The following is a 21,034-nucleotide window of genomic DNA, read 5'->3' on the forward strand; positions in this document are numbered from 1 at the left end:
ATGTAGATTTGGTCTTTTCACATAGTCCCATATTTCTTGGAGGCTTTGTTCATTTCTTTTTACTATTTTTTCTCTAAACTTCTCTTCTCGCTTCATTTCATTCATTTGATCTTCAATCACTGATACCCTTTCTTCCAGTTGATCAAATCAGTTACTGAAGCTTGTGCATTTGTCACATAGTTCTCGTGCCAAGGTTTTCAGCTCTATCAGGTCATTTAAGGACTTCTCTACATTGGTTATTCTAGTTAGCCATTTGTCAAATCTTTTTTCAAGGTTTTTAGCTTCTTTGCAATGGGTTCAAACTTCCTTCTTTAGCTCAGAGAAGTTTTATCATCTGAAGCCTTCTTGTCTCGACTCGTCAAAGTCATTCTCCATCCAGCTTTGTTCCATTGCTGGCAAGGAGCTGCATTCCTTTGGAGGGGGAGAGGTGCCCTGATTTTTAGAATTTTCAGCTTTTCTGCTCTGTTTTTTCCCCTTCTTTGTGATTTTATCTACCTTTGGTCTTTGATGATGGTGACGTACAGATGGGGTTTTGGTGTGGATGTCCTTTCTGTTTAATTAACACTTATTTTAACGTATGCAGAAAAGAACTTAAGTTATTTACATTTATTTGTAATATAAATATATGTAATATTTATGAAAAAATTCTTGAAAAACTAGAAGTAGAATGGAGCCCTCATATTTTTAAAAGGCTATCTGCTGAAATTCCATAGCAGTGATTGTACTTAACAGAGAAACTTTAGACATAGCAATTTTAAGATATAGAAATGACAAAGATACTACTATTACCTCAGGCCAGCACATAAAAATAAGAAAATATATTAAGCAATAAAAGAAGTTGAAGGGAAGTCACAAGTTGTCATTTGCAGATCATATCATATCTGCATTTAGCCTAGCAAAATCAAAAGATTTGTCTCTGAAGTACTAACCAATAGAAATAAATGCTGAGTCAAAGGCTATATACATATTTAATTTTACTAGATGTTGCCAAAATGTTCTCCCAAAATGACTCTCATACCAGAAGGGTAGAAGAGCCCCATTACACCAATTACTTACCAAGAAATTATAATTTTTATACTCTCAAATTTGGCCTATCTAATGAACATGACATCTGGCACTGTGATTTGAATTTTCACTTATTTTATAACTAGTAACATTGAACATTTTCACATATATATACTCGTCATTCAAATATCACTGTATATGAATTGTTTATTCATGTCTTTTCCTCATTTTTCTATCAGGTTTTCTTTTCCTTTACTTTGGAGGAGTTCTTTGCTAATTTTGGACACAAATACATTGTTCATTTTATTAATTGGACGTAGCTTATGTCTTGCATTTTTACTTGTTTTAGGGTATCTACTATTGTACTGAATTCAAAAATTTAATATAGTTAAATTTATCAACATTTTCTTCTATCATTCATATTTTTGTTTTTGGTTTTTGTTTGTCTTTCAGAAATCCTTTTATTCTCTAGAAAATACATCCTTTTACATTTTCTCCTGAAATTTTGAAGATCTACCTGGAATTTGCAGAGGCATGCATGACATGGTATAGGGAATCTTTTAGGGATTGGGTTTTTTATTTTTATTTATTTATTTTTGAGATGGAGTCTCACTCTGTCACCCAGGCTGGAGTGCAGTGGCATGATCTCAGCTCACTGCAGCTTCTGCCTCTCAGGTTCAAGCAATTCTCCTGCCTCAGCCTCCGTGTAGCTGGGATTATAAGTGCACGCCATCATGCCCAGCTAATTTTTGTATTTTTAGTAAAGATGGGATTTCACCATGTTGGCCAGGTTGGTTTTGAACTCCTGACCTCAAGGAATCTGCCGGCCTCATCCTCCCAAAGTGCTGGGATTACAGGCATAAAACACCATGCCCGGCCTTTTTTTTTTTTAATAGTGTGAATAATCATTTATTAAGTGTTTATGCTTTTTCATCAACATGTCATGACAATTTCTGTTATTTATCAAGCTTTTTTAATAGATTGAGTTCTGCACTTTTAATTCTATCTTAGTGGTCAATTTGTTTATAGCTGTGCAAATGCTACATTATCTTAATTACAGTTTTTTTTAAATTGATATCTGGCAGGGTGGGCTCCATTATTTTCATCCTCTGCAGATTTACATATGTATTTTTGGCCCTTTGCTCTTCCATATAATGTTTAGAATCAGCTTATAGAGCTATGATAAAATTTGGAGAAGAATTACCATCTTTATGATATTAGAAATTCCAATTCATAAACCTGACATAATATTCCATTTATTCATGCCTTCTTTCATGTCCTTCAATATTGTAATGTCCATAAAAATATTGTATATCTTATTTTAATTTCACATGTTTACATGGAGTAGCAAATAGGATATTTTTCTATTACATTTTTAATAAGTTATTATTACTGCTTAGAAAAGGAATTGATAAAATTCAACACCCTTTTATGCTAAAAACTCTCAATAAACTAGGTATTGATGGAACATATCTCAAAATAATAAGAGCAATTTATGACAAACCCACATCCAATATCATACTGAATGTGCAAAAGTTGGAAGCATTCCCTTTGAAAACCGGCACAAGACAAGAATGCTCTCTCTTACCATTTCTATTCAACATAGTATTGGAAGTTCTGGCCAGGGCAATCAGGCAAGAGAAGGAAATAAAGTGCATTTGAATAGGAAGAGAGGAAGTCAAATTGTCTCTGTTTGCAGATGCCATGATTGTATATTTAGAAAACCCCATCATCTTAGCCCCAAATCTCCTTAAGCTGATAAGCAACTTCAGCAAAGTCTCAGGATACAAAATAAGTGTGCAAAACCCACAAACATTCCTATACACCAGTAATAGAGAGCCAAAACATGAGTGAACTCCCATTCACAATAGCTACAAAGAGAATAAAATGCCTAGCAATACAACTTACAAGGGATGTAGAGGACCTCTTCAAGGAGAACTACAGATCACTGCTTAAGGAAATAAGAGAGGACACAAACAAATGGAAAAACACTCCATGCTCATGAATAGGAAGAATCAATATCATGAAAATGGCCATACTGCCCCTATAGATTCACTGCTATCCTCATCAAGCTACCACTGACTTTCTTCACATAATTATTTAAAAACTACTTTAAATTTCATATGGAACCAAAAAAAAGCCCATATAGCCAAGACAATCCTAAGCAAAAAGATCAAAGCTGGAGGCATCATGCTACCTGACTTTAAACTATACTACAAGGCTACAATAATGAAAACAGCATGGTACTGGTATCCAAAACAGATATCTAGACCAATGGAACAGAATACAGGCCTCAGAAATAATGCCACACATCTATAAGCATCTGATCTTTGACAAATCTGACAAAAACAAGCAATGGGGAAAGGATTCCCTATTTAATAAATGGTGTTGGGAAAACTGGCTAGCCATATACAGAAAACTGAAACTGGACCCCTTCCTTACACCTTATACAAAAATTAACTCAAGTTGGATTAGAGACTTAAAGGTAAGACCTAAAGCCATAAAAACCCTAGAAGAAAACCTAGGCAATATCATTCAGGACATAGGCATGGGCAAAGACTTCATGACTAAAACACCAAAAGCAATGGCAACAAAAGCCAAAAGTGACAAATGGGATCTACTTAAACTAAAGAGCTTCTGCACAGCAAAAGAAACTATCATCAGAGTGAACAGGAAACCTAAAGAATGGGAGAAAATTTTTGCAATCTATCCATCTGACAAAGGGCTAATATCCAGAATCTACAAAGAACTTAAACAAATTTACAAGAAAAAAACAACCCCATCAAAAGGTGGGCAAAGGATATGAATGGATACTTCTCAAAAGAAGACATTTATGCAGCCAACGAACATATGAAAAAATGCTCATCAACACCTGTCATTAGAGAAATGCAAATCAAAACCGCAATGAGATACCATCTCATGCCAGTTAGAATGGTGATCATTAAAAAGTCAGGAAACAACCGATGCTGGAGAGGATGCGGAGAAGTAGGAATGATTTTACACTGTTGGTGGGAGTGTAAATTAGTTCAACCATTGTGGAAGACAGTGTGAGGTTCTTCAAGGGTCTAGAATTAGAAATGCCATTTGACCCAGCAATCCCATTATTGGGTATATACCTAAAGGAATATAAATCATTCTACTATAAAGAGACATGCACACATATGTATATTGCAGTACTATTCACAATAGCAAAGTCTTGGAACCAACCCAATGTCCATCAATGATAGACTGGATAAAGAACATGTGGCACATGTACATCATGGAATACTATGCAGCCATAAAAAGGATGAGTTCATGTCCTTTGCAGGGACATAGATAAAGCTGGAAACCATCATTCTCAGCAAACTAACACAAACCAAATACCACATGTTCTCACTCATAAGTGGGAGTTGAACAATGAGAACACATGGACACAGAGAGGGGAACATCACACGCAGCGGCCTGTCAGGGCCTGCAGGGATAGGGGAGGGATAGCATTAGGAGAAATACCTACTGTAGATGACGGGATGATGAGTGTAGCAAACCACCATGGCACGTGTATATCTATGTAACAAACCTGCACGTTCTGCACATGTGGAGAACTACAAACCACTGCTCATGGTCAGGTATTTTATAAACAGTATCCCTCAACTGGGAATTATCTGGTGTTTTTTTCATTGTTAGACTGGGCTTTTTGGATTGGGGGAGAAGGACCACAGAAGTAAAGTGCCATTTTCATCACATCATATCAAGGGTACATATTACTATAATTTTCACTGCTAGTGTTGACCTTGATCATCTAGCTGAGATAGTGTTTGCCAGGCTTTTCCACTTTGGAAGTTACTCTTTCTCCTTTTCCATGCTGTATTCTTTGGAAAGAAATAACTATGCAGAGAATAATTACTTTTTTATTGGGGTTTTAAAAATTTCTCTTCTCATCAATTGTGTTGTTATATACCACAAAAATTTGTCCTCTGTGTCAAACTTTGCAAATGTGTTGGCATAAAGTTATTCTAGTGTTCTTTCATGACAACACCAATTCAGATGTGTATCCTGTTTTATTCCCCAAATAATCTTTAAAATATCTTCCTGGCGTCAGATGTGATATACCCTTTTTCACTCCCCAAATTAATTGTTTCTGTGTTTTCTTTTCCCCTTGATCAAATTTACTGGAGAGTGGCCCACTTTCAGTTTTGCTCTAAGAGTTAGCTTTTTATTCTGCTGATCATCTCTATTGTTTCTTTGTTTTACTACCTATTAGTACCTTTTCTATTTGTGATTTCCTGACTTCTACTTTTTCCAGGTTTACTTTGCTATTCTCTTCCTTTCCTTGGACATCTAGCACATTTAGTCTTAATTTTCATGGCTATTTAATAGCTTCATGTACAGTTATATATTTCTCTCTCAATATAATTTGGTGGCATTCCCTAATGTTTGATATAAAGTACTTTCATTGTCATTCATTGTCAAATATTTTGCAATTTCATTGCAATTTACATTTAAATAATGAATTTGAAAGTTGCTGAGATTTCCTTTGTGACTCAGTATGTGGTCTATTTTTGGTTTTCACATGTACTTGAAAATAACGTATTGCTTCTCTACTTTTCATTGGATTTTTTACCTTACCTTTCTGGAATTTTTAAAATATAGATAGTGATATTATTATTTCTTTCCCCCATATTTTTAAACTTGTCTTTCGTATTTTTTCAACTCTATATTCCTTCTTGATTATTTCTGGGAGAGTTCTTCAACCTAATCTTTCAGCTTACTTATGTGGTTTTGGTATACATTCTACTTGTGTACCAGACTACTATTTATTTCAGTTATTATACTTTTCAGACCAAGAATCTTCAATGGTTCTTCTTTCTGATGTCTTGTTTCTGTTTTGCATTTTCAATATTTCTACCTTATCATTCTCCAGTGATGTTGATTACACTTAATTCTAATTATTGCTCTATGTGTTCCACTGCCTTTTTCCTTTCTTATATAAGTGCCTATGCTCTTCAAATGTCTCAGTAATTTTTCTGTGAGGTCACATTCCCCTAGGATTATCTGCTACTTTTGATGGTAATGTCTCCCAAAGAAAATAAGCCAAATTTCAAGCCTTGGCTTCTGCCTTTACTGGTGATTTTAGGAAGCTAGAAGGGTTCCTTAATGCTAAGAACCTCTCTTTTAATTTGTCCTCAACCATTTCCCATTCCCTCATTCGCACATATAATGTGACACTGATCTCGGGTGACTTTTCTCTACTTTCACCCAAGCACAACTTCTCCCAGAAGCCATCACTGTATTGGGATCTAATCATCTAGAACAGAAGTTCTCAACCAAAGGTGGCATTTAGAAATGTGTGAGGAAAATTTGGGGATTGCTATAACGATCCTGGGTTACCACAGGCATTTAGTGCAAGAAAAGAGGGTTACTAAATATCCCATAGTGCATGTAAAAGTCCCACACCATGAAGTCCCAAACAAAATTACAATAGTGCCCTCATGTGTAGTAATGGGAAGGAGTTAAAGTTTTTGATTGACTAATTTGTACATGTAGGTTTCTACTATCTCTACTCAGGGTTTTGTAGTGGTCCCCGATGTTACTACACTGCCTCCAGTTGGGCTGAATGATGATGCTATTTTTCTCTCTGACTAGAGAAGGAAGGTGGCAATCAATGTGCTAACCAGGGCATTGTAAGGGACGTAAAAGAATTCAGAATGCTCACTGAGTCCTTTCCCTGTCATGGCTTCTAGTTCTTTTCTCCCTCTGGGTTGGTTTCCGCTTCTTAAACCCTCACTCCATCATATACATCAGAATCCTATCACTAGGACTTTCCAGGGATTTCTTACAGTTTTTATTATTATCTGAAATCTACCATCTCCTTCTTATTCTGTGGCATCTCCAAGATTGGATCAAACTTGGGCACTAGTATCCACTGTTAGTATTCCATCTTGCTACCTTACTAGGAACACTGATTCTTAACAGCATACAAAAAATAAAATAAAATAAATGGATAGCTAATTTTTTTTTAAAAGAGCAACAAAAGGGATTTACCCTTAGAAAGTGAGATACATATAAAGCCAAGTTTTAAAAGAAATACACAATCCAAATATTTACTGCCTTCAAGAAACCCTTGTAACTCATAAAAATTCTTATAGATCAGGCCGAGTGCAGTGACTCATGCCTGTAATCCCAGCACTTTGGGAGGCCAAGGTGGGTGGATCATGAGGTCAGGAATTCAAGACCAGCCTGGCCAATATGGTGAAACCCCGTCCCTACTAAAAAATAAAAAAAAAAAAAAATTAGCTGGGCGTGGTGGCAGGCGCCTATAATCCCAGCTACTTGGGAGGCTGGGGCAGGAGAATCGCTTGAAAACCAGAAAGCAGAGGTTGCAGTGAGCCAAGATCATGCCAGTGCACTCCAGCCTGGGCAACAACAGTGAAACTCTGTCTTAAAAAAAAAAAAAAAATCTTACAGACTCAAGGTAAAGGAGTGAAATAAAAATATTGTACACAAATGGTAACCAAACAGACTTTAAATCAACAACAGTTAAAAAAAAAAAAAAAAAAAAAAAAGCCAGAGAACGTCATTACAAAATGATAAGGGGATCAATTCAACAAGAACATACAACAATTCTAAATGTATATGCACCTAGCCCCAGAGCTCCCAGATTCATAAAACAAATATCACTAAATCTAAGAAAATAGATAGCAAATATAATAACAGCACAGAACTTCAATATTCCACTGATATCACTAGACAGATCATTAAGGCAGAAAGTCAGCAAAGAAACACTGAACTTAAACTAGACTTTAGAACAAATAGACCTAACAAACATTTATTGAACATTCTACCCCCAAAACTTCAGAATATACATTCTTCTCATTGGCACATGGAACATTTTCCAAGATAGGCCATATGATAGGGCACAAAACAAGTCTCAATAAATTTTAAAAAACAGAAATCACATCAGGTATCTTCTCAGACCACACAGCAGAATAAAACTAGAAATCCATTCCAAGAGGAACTCTCAAAACTTGTAAGTACACGGAAATTAAATAATCTGTTCCTGAATGATCTTTGAGTCAATGATAACATCAAGATAGACATCTAATTTTTTTTTTTGAAAAGAATGAAAACAGTGCCACAAGTTATCAGATGTCTGCGCCAGGAGGAAAGTTTATAGTGCTAAATATCTACATCAGAAAGACAGAAACATCAAAAATTGACAATCTAACGTCACATCTCAAGGAACTAGAAAAATAAGAACAAACCAAACTCAAATCTAGCAGAAGAAAAGAAATAGCAAAGACCAGAGCAAAACTAAATGAAATTGAAACAAAGAAAACACAAAGGATCAATGAAACAAAAAGTTGGATTTTTAAAAAGATAAACAAAATTGATAGATCACTAGCTAGATTAACCATGAGAAGAAAAGAGAAGATTCAAATATGTTCAATCAGAAGTGAAAATGGAGATATCACAACTGATGCCACAGAAATAAAAATGATCATCCAACATTACTATGAATACCTGTATGCATAAAAACTAGAAAATTTAGATAAAATGGATAAGGACTTAGAAACAACCCCCCAAGCTTGAATAAGGAAAAAATAGAAATCCTGGACAGACCAATAAGAAGTACTGAGATTTAATCAGTAATTTAAAAAACTCCCAAAAACAAAAGACAAGATCAAATGAATTCACAGCTGAATTCATCAGACATTGAAAGAAAAACTGACACCAACCTTTCTGAAAGTATTTCAAAAGATTGAGAAGGACGGAATCTGTCCTAACTTATTCTGTGAAGTCAGTATCATCCTGATACCAAAGCCAGAAAAGGACACATGCACAAAGAAAACTACAGATCAATATCCCTGATGAAGATAGATGCAAAAATTCTTAACAAAATACTAGTAAACCAAATCCAATAGCACATCACAAAATAATTTGCCACGATCAAGTGGATTTCATCTCAAGGATGCAAGGAGTCAACATATGCAAGTCAATAAATGTAAGTCATCACATAAACAGAATTAAAAATGAAAATCATATGATCACTTCAATAGATGCAGAAAAAAAGCATATGATAAAATCCAACATTGCTTCATGATAAAAGCCTTCAACAAACTAGGCATAAAAGGAAGATATCTGAAATTAATAAAAGCCATCCATGACAAACCCACAGCCAATATCATACTGAATGGAGAAAAGTTGAAAGCATTCTCCCTTAGAACTGAATCAAGAAAATAATGCTCACTTTTACCACTTCTATTCAACACAGTACTTGAAGTCCTAGCTAAAGCAATAAGGTAAGAGAAAGAAAAGAAGAGCACCTAAATTGGAAAAGAGAAAGTAAAACTATCTCTGTTGGCTGATCTTACAACTAGAAAACCCTAAAGACTCCTCTAAAAGACTCCCAGATTTGATAAATTCAGCAAAGTCTCAGGTTACAAAATCAATGTATGCAAATTAGTAGAATAGCGATACACTAATAACAGCCAAGCTGAGAGTCAAATCAAAAACTCAATCCCATTTATAATAGCTGCAAAAAATAAAATAACATACCTAGGAATGTACTTAATGAAGAAGGTGAAAGATCTCTACAAGAAGAACTATAAAACACTGACGAAAGAAATTGTAGAAGACACAAATAAATGGAAAAACATTCCATGCTCATGGATTGGAATAATCAATGTTGTAAAAATGATTATACTACCCAAAGCAATCTACAAATTCAACACAATTCTTGTCAAAACATCAACATCATTTTTCACAGAATTAGCAAAAACAATCCTAAAATAGATATGGAACCAAAAAAGAGCCCAAATAATCAAAGCAATCCTAAGCAAAAAGAACAAATCCGAAGGCATCACATTACCCAACTTCAATTATACTACAAAGCTATAGAAACAAAAACAGCATGGTACTGGTGTAAAAGACACATAGAACAATTGAACAGAATAGGGAACCCAGAAAAAAAGTTAAATACCCAGAACCAACTTATCTTCAACAAAGCAGACAAAACCATACACTTCAGTAAAGGACACTCTATTCAATAAACAGTGCTGGGAAAATTGAATAGCCACATGTAGAAGAATAAAACAGGATCCCCATCTCTCACATTATACAAAAAGTAACTCAAGATGGATTACAGACTTAAACCTAAGATGTGAAACCATAAAAATTCTAGAAGAAAGTCCTGGAATAACTCTTCTGGATATTGGCCTCAGCAAAGAATTTATGACTAAGACCCCAAAGGCAAGTGTAACAACAACAACAAAAAAGTAAATGGGACGTAATTAAACCAAAAAGCTTCTGCACAGCAAAAGAAATAACAGAGAAAATAGAAAACCTACAGAATGAGAGAAAATATTTGTAACCTACACATTTGACAAAGGACTAACATCCAGAATCTACATGAACCTCAAACAAATTAGGAAGAAAAAATAAATAGTTCCATTATAAAGTGGGAAAATTACATGGACAGACATTTTTCAAAAGAAGACATACCAATACCAACAAATGTATAAAAACTACTCAATATCACTAATCTTCAGGGAAATGGAAATTAAAAGCATAATGAGATACCACCTTACCCCAATCAGAATGGCCATTATTAAAAAGTAAAAAACCAACAGATGTTAGTGAGGATGTGGTGAAAAGGGAACACTTACACACTGTAGGTGGGAATGTAAATTAGTACAACCTCTGTGGAAAATAGTATGGAGGTTTCTCGAAGAACTAAAAGTAGATCTACCATTCAATCCAGCAATCCCACTACTTGGTGTCTACCCAAAGGAAAAGAAGTCATATCAAAAGACATCTGCACTTGAATTTATATTGCAGCACAATTCACAACTGACCAACAGATGAGTGCATAAAGAAAAAGTAGCATATATATGCTACATTTATATATATATAAATATATACAATATATAATATAAATATATATGAATTTAAAAAGAACAAAATAACGTCTTTTGCAGCAACATGGATGGAACTGGAGGGTATTATCCTAAGTGACATAACTCAGGAATGAAAAACAAAATACCACATATTCTCACTTATAAGTGGGATTTAAGCTATGAGTACCCTAAAACAGAGAGTAGTATAATGGACTTTGAAGACTCAGAAAGAGGGAGAGTGGGAAGGGACATGGGATGCAAAATTACTTATTGGGTAAAATATATGCTATTTGGGTGACAGGTACACTAAAACTCCAAACTTCACCATTATACAATTCATCCATGTAACCAAAAACCACTTGTACCCCTAAAGTTATTTAAATATAAATAAACAAATAGCAAAACAAAAAACAGCAGTGTGACATTGATAGATTAAAACTAGATTAAAGCATATATAGATGGCAACTTGAAACGTTCAAGTGGCAGCATCAATCTGTTCAAAATGATGAAAAAATTATTTGGCAAATTATTTGGTAAATGATATGAGGAAACAATCATTTCATGGAGAACTATATTATTTTTTCCCATTTGAGAAGGTTTTAAATTTTTTTACTTTTAATACATTTTTGAATTACAGAAAAGTTTCAAAGTAGTATAGAGGATGCTCATATATCCTTCAGCCAGCATCAGTAAATAACATCTTGCATAATTATCACCAAATGTTCAGAATTAAGAAATTAACATTGGTACACTAGCAACTATCAATGAAATTACAGACTTTTTTTGGATTTTACTAGTTTTTCCATTAATATCCTTTTTCTATTTCAGGACCCAATCCAGGATCTCAAAATGCATTTAGTTATCATGTCTCCTTAGTTGGGGACAGTTGCTTAGTCTTACGTGGTTTTTCATGATTGTGACACTTTAGAAAAATTAGTTATTTTGTAGAATGTCAAACCACTTGTATTTTGTAGAATGTCAATTTTTTTTCTATCCAAAATTTTCTCATAATTAGATTGAAGTTATACGTTGTTGTCAAGCATACCATAGACGTGATATGCCCTTCTCAGTATAGCATTTGTGTCTTATTATTAGAAATGATTAACTATTTGGCAGACTATTTGGTAAATGAAGGAATTAGGAAACTGAGTCATTTCATGTATAACTTTTTTTTTCAACTTGAGAAGATTTTTGATTGTTTTGACTTTTAAATGTGTTTTTGAATTATAGAAAAGTCTGGCAGATTATTGCCAACCAATATATGTCTTATTACTGGTTATGTTAACCTTCGTCACTTGGGTAAGCAGATGTTCATTGATTTTCTCCACTCCAATGTCACTATTTTTAACTTTGAAATTACAAATATATTGGTGGAAATAAACTCTTGTTTTTCTTCAAATTTTTCTTCACTGATTTTAGTATTCGTTAGCAGATAATGAGTACAGCAATTATTACTGAAGAGTTCTAATGCTCATTTTGTATTTCCTTCACTTTTGCCATATTTGTTAGTTGGAATTATTCTGTGAGGAACAGCTGTTTCTTCTACCCCATTTATTTATGCTATTATTTACTTTTATAGATATGAACTCATAGATTTTTTTTTAATTCTATGGGTTATATTCTGATATGGCTTGGATCTGTGTCCCTACCCAAATCTCATGTGGAATTGTAATCCCCAGTGTTGGAGCTGAAGCCTGGTAGCAGGTAATTGGATCATGGGGGCAGAGTTCTTATAAATGGTTTAGCACCATCCCCAGCTGGTACTGTATAGTGAGTGAGTTCTCACAAGAGCTTGTTGTTTAAAAGTGTGTAGCCCCTTCCGCAAACTCATGCTCCTACTCTGGCCATGTAAGACACCTGCTCCCACTTTGCCTTCTGCCATGAGTAAAAGCTCCCTGAGGCCTTCCCAGAAGCAGAAGCTACCATGCTCCCTGTACAGCCTGTGGAACCATAAGCCAATTAAATCTCTTTTCTTTATAAATTACCCAGTCTCAAATATTTTTATAGCAGTGTGAGAACAGACTAATACAGAAAATTGGTACTGAGGAGTGGAGCACTGCCAAAAATATACTTGAAAATGTGGAAGCAACTTTAACTGGGTAACAGGCAGAAGGTGGAGGGCCCAGAAGAAGATAAGAATATAAGAGAAACTTTGGAACTTCCTAGAGACTTGTTAAATTGTTGCCACCAAAATACTGGTAGTGATATGGGTAACGAAGTCCAGGCTGAGGAGGTTTCAGATGGAGATAAGGAACTTATTGGGAATTGGAGTAAAGGTCACTTTTATTATGCTTTAGCAAAGAACTTGGAGGCATTGTGCCCCCATCCTAGGGACCTGTGGAACTTTGAACTTCAGAGTGATGATTTAGGGTATCTGGGAGAAGAAATTTCTAAGCAGCAAAGCGTTCAAGAAGCAGCCTGGCTGCTTTAACAACTTATGCTCATATGTATGAGCAAAAAATGATGTAAAACTGGAACTTATATTAAAAAGGAAGCAAAGTATAAAAGTTTGAAAAATTCGCAGCCTGGCTATGTGGTAGAAAGAAATGGCCATTTTCAGGGGAGGAATTCAGGAAGGCTACAGAAATTTGCATAAGTAAAAAGGAGTCAAATGCTAATAGCGGAGACAATGGGGAGAAGGCCTCAAAGGCATTTCAGAAACCTTTGTGGAAGCCTCTCCCATCACAGACCTGTAAGCCTAGAAGGGAAGAATGGTTTTGTGAGCCAGGCCCAGGGCCCTATCACCCTGCACAGCCTCAAGACACTGTTCCCTGCATCCCAGCTGCTCCAGCTCCAGCCCTGGCTCAAAGAGACCCAGGTACAGCTCAAGCCATTGCTTTAGAGAGTGCAAGCCATAAGCCTTGGTGGCTTCCACAGGGTGTTAAGCCTGCAGGTGCACAGAGTGCAAGAGTTGAGGCTTGAGAGACTCTACTTAGATTTAGGAGGATGTATGGAAAAGCCTGGATGTCCAGGCAGAAGTCTGCTGCAGGAGTGGAACCCTCATAGATAACCTCTACTAGGGCAGTGTGGAGGGGAAATGTGAGGCCTGAGCCCCCATACAGAGTCCCCACTGGGGCACTGCCTAGTGGAGCTGTGAGAAAAGGTCCACTATCCTCCAGACCCCAGAATGGTAGATACACTGGCAGCTTGCACTCATCACCTGGAAAAACCAAAGGCACTCAACATCAGCCCTTGAGAGCAGCTGCAGGGATTAAACCCTGCAAAGCCACAGGGGCAGAGCTGCCCAGGTCCTTGGGAACCCACCCCTTGCATCAATGTGCCCTGGATGTGAGACATGGGTTCAAAGGAGATTATTTTGAAGCTTTGAAGTTTAATGACTGCTCTTCTGGGTTTTGAACTTGCATGAAGCCTGTAGCCCCTTTCTTTCTGCCAATTTTTCCCTTTTAGAATGTAAACATTTACCTAACACCCATAGTCCCATTGTATCTTGGAAGTAACTAACTTGAATTTGATTTTACAGGCTCATAGGTGGAAGGGACTTACCTTGTCTCAAATGAGACTTTGGACTTTGGACTTTTGAATTAATGCTGAAATTCACTAAGACTTTGAGGTACTGTTGGGAAGGCATGATTGTATTTTGAAATGTGAGAACAATGATTATATTTTGAAATGTGCGAGTAGACTAATATATATTCCAAAACAATTGTTATTTATTTTGTGGCTCAAATTGTTGCAACTTTGGTCATCAGGAACTCTTTCAGGTTAGTTTCTGGACCATTTTGTCATGTCCCTTCATTTTTTAAAAGACATTTCCTACCACCATGAGATGCTCTAGGCTCATCTCATATCCCCTGACAAAGTGATGGAATCAACCAGCCACTTCTCCAAGAAATTCTGGCTCCCTTTACTGGAGAATAAAGAAACCAAGGTCTAGGCACTAGGTGTCATTGCTTCTAGGGCTTCTCTATGGACAGAGCTTGAAAATATATGTCTGTGTGCATGAACCCATGTATACATACAAATGCATATTTATCCATCAAAAAACTCTGAATGCATACTGATAATTCTAATCCTTGTGAATATCACAAGGTTAATTTTAATATACCCATTACATTTTCTTGTTTATAGTTTCTTTCTCCTAAAATATTTTCTATCTGATTCTTTATAGAAAAAGTTTGTCCACCCCTGTTTTATATCATTCCGATTTCAGATCACTGTTCATATATTTGAATTTAAGAATATATTGACAGAAGTTTTCCATGTTCCACTTCTTTTTTTCCTTCTTTTCCTTCTATTGGGCTAATCAAACATTTTATTATTTCATCTAATCCTCATTGTTGATTTATTATATATACCACTTTTTAAAAGAAATATTTAGTGGTTATACTAGGGTTACAGTATTTTTCTTAATTAATCAGAGTCTATCTTCAAGTAATGTTATCCCAATTCACACATGGTATAAAGACTTCAAAATAGTTTTTCCAACTTCCTACTTTTCATTCTTTGTGCTTATGTTGTCATACATATACACTATAAACACACAGTGTTAGAGATCAAAATGACAGGAATCTTGGATTCAGTCCTGTTTCAAAGTTCATCAGATGACCTGCACAAATCATTCAAACTTTCTTCTGTGCTCTTGGTTCTTTAAGTCAAGCATATCTATTATGCCTACCTCATAAAAAGATCCCAGGTTAACATTAGATTTCAAAATCTATGTGACCAAACCAAATTAAAATCTATAAATCTATATGTCTCAGAGTAGACCGTGAACTTGGGTGGGTGCTGGCATCAGTCCTCTATGGAGCAGCCAAACCAAACCCACTGCAAATACTTTTTCCTTATTACAGGCTCCTCAGTGAAAAATTTGACAATCATAGACCCAGTTTTATAAGGTTAAAACAGCTTTTCCAAAGGTCATCATGTAAAGACATAAAGAAGTATTGTTAAAGCGAATTTGGTAGAACAGGATCAAAGATGTTGGAAGAATTTCAAGATCTGAAACAAGAAGACCAGTTGTGAAATTGGTCTTGATTCCATCTTTTTAAAAACATAAGACTGGAAAGATTGATGGGCATGCTTAAATAAGTTTACCCTCCTGTGTAGGGCAGCAGTAATAAACCCATGGAGGGAGCCACAGGGCCAGCAGTTACTGCTTCCTGTGGGCACTGGTGCAGCTGTCTGGGTGCCTGCTATTTCCAGCACTGTTTTCATCAGATCAAGAATACAAATCCCAGAAGGATTCAAACCCATGACTATAAGCTGTCACTCTGTTAGTCTCAGATGCGATTAATATTATTGTCTTCCCCATGTTATATTTGAGGTTCTTTTAGTTCAATTCAGCAAATTGTATTGCAACCTACTATGTATGAGATAATATGCACTTGAATCCTGCCAACTGGGTCTTGATGATAACGCTCAGATGGAAACTAGAAAGTTTGACTTTCAGTTGATGATTACTCTCCATCATTCAAACTTCTGGCTCTTTTTCTCATCAGTCATTTATTTTAACTATAATATTTATCAAATTGTATTAACTAAATACAATTATTTATCCAACACTCTTTTTCTCGTCAGTTATTTATTGTAACTAGTAGACTCATAAAACTTCAGGAATTTGAAATCATATAGCCTACTATGCAGAACACTTCATTTCTCCTTCCTGCCTCTGCTTGAGCTAATAACTACAGTTTGTGATCCAGGCCCCTCCTTAAGGTGGAGTTGACATAGCTGACGCTTCTGTCTTAGCTGAAACAAGCAAAAGGTTGTGAATCCATGCTAAAGGTAAACAAACTGTAACTTATATCTGCAGTTTATTGTGGTACAAAGGAGAGGTATGCCAGTAGCACACTGGTGGCTTCAGAAGAAATCCTCAACTCCTAGCTCGCCAGAGAGTCTATGGGATTGAACAGTCTTCAAACTAAAGGTATGAAAATATTTGTAAAATTGGGGGGGGGGGTGAGGGAAAAGTGTAACATTTATTTTTGGGTGCAGAAATGTCTAATGCCCATGTATAAACTAGGGACCTGGGGTGAAAGGTGCTTCTACAGGAGGGCAAATTTTGAGGGATGGAAAGTTTTAGAAGGGCAGCATTCAAGCAATCTGATGTTAAAGTTTAAAGTTCCAAGTTAAAAGAGAACTTGGAATTCCAGTGCAAAGAGAAATGTTAAGACAAATCATAGAAAAATACTGATAAGGCCTGAATTGTTTTTTAAGTAAGAAATGTTTTAAAATAATTCTTTTCAAGCTTCAGAGGTGCTAGAAAGCCTGCCAAAACAGAAAACGAGGACGTATTAACAGATTGGCATTAATGAAACAGAAAAACTAATTTATCTTCAACAGGCACTATAATCATGTGGTTCTCGGTGTCAATATTTGCTGGAGTATTTTGTGTCTGCCCTTGAGTTTAAGGGAATAGAACAGGGAACCTGATAGTTAGGTGACAAATAGTCTGGAGACTTCATCTAGACACAAGCAAGCTTGCATACTTCAGGCCCTTAGCTGCTCGATTTCTTAAAGTTCACAGTGGGCTCCATGAAATATTTGTTCTGTAGAATGTACAAGCAGATAGCTAAAAGAGAGCACCTGGGAGATACCAAGTACAGCTTGGAGGGTGAAGGTTTACTTCTGGGAGTTATTTATCTGAGGCTAAAGAGTAATCATGAGTCAAAAAAATTTCAAATGTTTCCAACGTTTGTTTGCTTTTCTGTTTTGTTTTGTTGTATGTTTTTGTGCTTGTTTTTGTATTGTCTCTTGTAGGATCCTAATCATGAAAATAAGTATGATAAATTATAAGTCGCTGTGGGCACTGTTGTTTATATTAGCCTCCTGGATCACTTTTACAGTTTTCCAGAACTCCACAAAGGTAGGAAATGCTTTATTTATGTGGTTTACAAAAGCTTATTTTTGCTTGTTACCTCATCTGTTCTAGGAAAGGCTAAACTACAAGACTTGTAGATCATAGGAGGGGAGTTTCAACAGCTAGATACCAAACAACATACCTGATAATCATTAAGCAATATGTGAGAGGATAAATACTGTGTGTGTGTTGATACATACACATTCTTTCTTTGTCACAAATAAATGCACTGCACTTATCTTCTTGCAATGCTTACCTCATCTTTTTACTTTCTTTAAGGGAACATCTGAAGAACAGAATATCTGTATTTTTGGTTTTTATTTGTTTGTTTTTAATTTTTAATTTTTGTGGGTACAAAGTAGGTGTATGTATTTATGAGGTAGATGAGATATTTTGATACAAGCATACAATACATAGTAATCACATCAGGGTAAATGGGTATTCATTGTCTCAAGAGTTTATCTTTTCTTTGTGCTACAAACAATACAATTATACTCTTTTCACTATTTTTTAAATGTAAAATAAATTATTGGTGATTGTAGTTACCCTGTTATACTATCAAATACTAGATCTTATTCATTCTGTCTAATCATATTTTTGTACTCATTAACTAGCCCCACTTCACCTCCATGCCCCCACTACCCTTCCCAGCCTTTGGTAGCCGTCATTCTACTCTCTATCTCCATGAGTTCAATTGTTTTAATTATTAACTTCCACAAATAAAAAAGAACATGCAAAGTTTGTCTTTTGTGCCTAGCTTATTTCACTTAACATAATGACCTCCAGTTCTATCCATGTTGCTGCAAATGACAGAATCTTGTTCTTTTTATAACAGAATACTACTCCATTATGTATGTATACCATATTTTCTTTGTGTATTTGTCTGTTGATGGACATTTAGGCTGCTTACAAATCATGGCTACTGTAATTAGTACTGTAATAAACACGGGAGTGCAAGTAGCTCTTGGATATACTGATTTCCTTTCTTTTGGGTATATACTTAGCCATGGGATTGCTGGATCATATGGTAGTTCTATTTTTAGTTTTTTAAGGAACCTTCAAACTGTTCTCTATAGTGGTGTACTAATTACTTTCCCACCAACAGTGTACAAGGGTTCCCTTTTCTCCACATCCTCACTAGCATATGTTACTACCTGTCTTTTGGATAAAAGTCATTTTAACAGGAGTGAGATTATATTACATTGTAGTTTTGATTTGTGTTTCTCTAATGATCAATGATGTTGAGCACCTTGTAATATACCTGACTGCCATTTGTATATCTTCTTCTGGTAAGTGTCTATTCAGATCTTTTGCCCATTTTTTAATTGGATTATTAGATTTTTTTTTGCTATAGAGTTGGTTGAGTTCCTTGTATATTCTGGATAGTAATCCCTTGTCAGATGGATAGTTCGCAAATATCTTCTCCCATTCTGGAGGTTAACTCTTCACTCGCTTGATTGCTTCTTTTGCTGTGAAGAAGTTTTTAGTTTTATATAATCCCATTTGTCTATCTTTGCTTTTGTTCTCGGTGCATTTGAGGTCTTATCCAAAAATCCTCTGGCTACTCCAGTGTCCTGAACAGTATTCCCTATGTTTTCTTCTAGTATTTTCATACTTTGGGTCATACACATCAGTATTTAATTCATTTTTAACTGAGTTTTGTATATGGTGAGAGAAAAGGGTCTAATATCATTATTTTGCATATAGATATTCAGTTTCTCCAGCACCATTTATTTTAAATACTTTTGTTCCCCCATTGTATGTTCTTGATGACTTTGTCAAAAATCCAGATGACTGTAAATATGTGGATTCATTTGTGTGTTCTCTATTGTGTTCCATTGGTCTATGTGACTATATTTATGCCAGTATAACACTGTTTTGTTTACTATAACTTTGTAGTATATTTTGAAGTCAGGTAATATAATGCCTTCAGCTTTGTTCTTTTTGCTCAGAAAAGCTTTGGCTATTCTGCATCTTGTTTCCATACAGATTTTAAGATTGTTTTGCTATGTTGACGAAGAATATTATTAGTATTTTGATAGGGTTTGCCTTGAATTTGTAGATTGCTTTTAGTAGTCTGAACATTTTAACATTTATTCTTCTAGCCCATGAACATGGAATATCGTTCTATTTTGTGTGTGTGTATGTGTATATGTGTGTGTGTGTGTGTGTGTGTGTGTTTTCCAGTTTCTTGCATCAATGTTTTGTAGTTTTCACTGTAGAGATCTTTCACCTCTTTAGATCAATTTATTCCTAGGATTTTTTTTTTTTTTTTTTTTTTTTTTTGTAGCTACTGTAAATGAAATTGCTTTCTTGATTTTTTTTCAGGTTGTTTGGTATTGGTGTATAGAAATGTTACTGATTTTTTTATGTTGATTTTGTATCCTGCAGCTTTACTGAGTTTTTAAAATCAGTTCTGACAGTTTTTCATTGAAGTCTATGGGGTTTTCTAAATATAAATTTATGTGGTCTGCAAACAGGGACAATTTAACTTCCTTCCTTCCAATTTGTATGCCCTTTATTTATTTCTCTGACTTAATTTTCTTCTAGTCCTAGCTCTGGCTAGGACTTCCAATACTATGTTGAATGAAACTGGTAAAAAGTGGTCAACACTATCTGTTCCAGATCGCAGAAGGCTTTCAACTTTTCCACATTGAATGTGATGTTAGCTGTGGATTTGTTATACATGGATTTTATTGTTTTGAGGTACATTTCTTCCATACCTAATTTGTTGAGATATTTTTATCTGAAGCAAAGTTGAATGTTATCAAATGCCTTTTCTATTGAGATGATTATATGATTTTTGTTAAATGAGAAGGGTCCACCTGACAAATGGACTTTCAAAAAATTAGGGACATAATATACCCTGGTCAATATCTCAGATAATCCTTGCATCAAAGGCTGTCAGTCCAAACATATCCTGTTCACCCACAGATTTGTAGGTCACTACTTTTAGCAAACATCATACAGGGGTCTGGAATTCCATGAGGAATTTATTGTTTCGAGGTACATTTGGTGAAAGATTTTAAGGACTTTCCATTGGCTGGAGGCTGGCAAGTGGAGTTTGCCATATTCTGACTGTAGTCATCCTGAGAGCTGGAAAGTAAACCCTTGAGAAATGGCCCATTCTATTTCTGCAGGGGAGTACTGAGGCTTAATTTGTTTTATGGAGCCTTTCCAGGTTAGAGGGGCTTCAAGTTGATGCCATGAGGCTTTCTTGCTGCTGACTTGGCTGCCTGATCTGCTAACTTGTTTCCTTCAGCTATTTCTTTTGTTCCCTTCTGATGTCCCTTACAATGCATCACTGCTACCTCTCTCATGGAAGGAAAACTGA

At 35.5% G+C, this 21,034-nt stretch overlaps 1 protein-coding gene across 6 annotated transcripts in view; it reads left to right on the forward strand.

Moving 5' to 3' along the window:
• The window catches only part of LOC101026151 (NXPE family member 4), a 103,750-nt gene that overhangs the window by 24,487 nt on the left and 58,229 nt on the right, over positions 1 to 21,034 (forward strand). Inside the window, exons 1-2 of one of the 6 annotated variants that reach the window (XM_021926577.2) lie at positions 16,431 to 16,767; positions 17,601 to 17,706. The exons of 1 other annotated variant lie outside the window; for it this stretch is intronic. In XM_021926577.2, the coding sequence (XP_021782269.1) occupies positions 17,611 to 17,706 (96 nt within the window). In that variant the 5' untranslated portion in view covers positions 16,431 to 16,767; positions 17,601 to 17,610. Of the gene's footprint in view, positions 1 to 16,430; positions 16,768 to 17,600; positions 17,707 to 21,034 lie in introns of those variants that run through there. 4 more of the 6 variants (XM_021926576.2, XM_009187329.4, XM_003910735.5 and 1 more) reach the window with 4 other exon arrangements.

Source organism: Papio anubis, chromosome 12, assembly GCF_008728515.1.
Source record: "Papio anubis isolate 15944 chromosome 12, Panubis1.0, whole genome shotgun sequence".
NCBI lineage: Eukaryota > Metazoa > Chordata > Mammalia > Primates > Cercopithecidae > Papio > Papio anubis.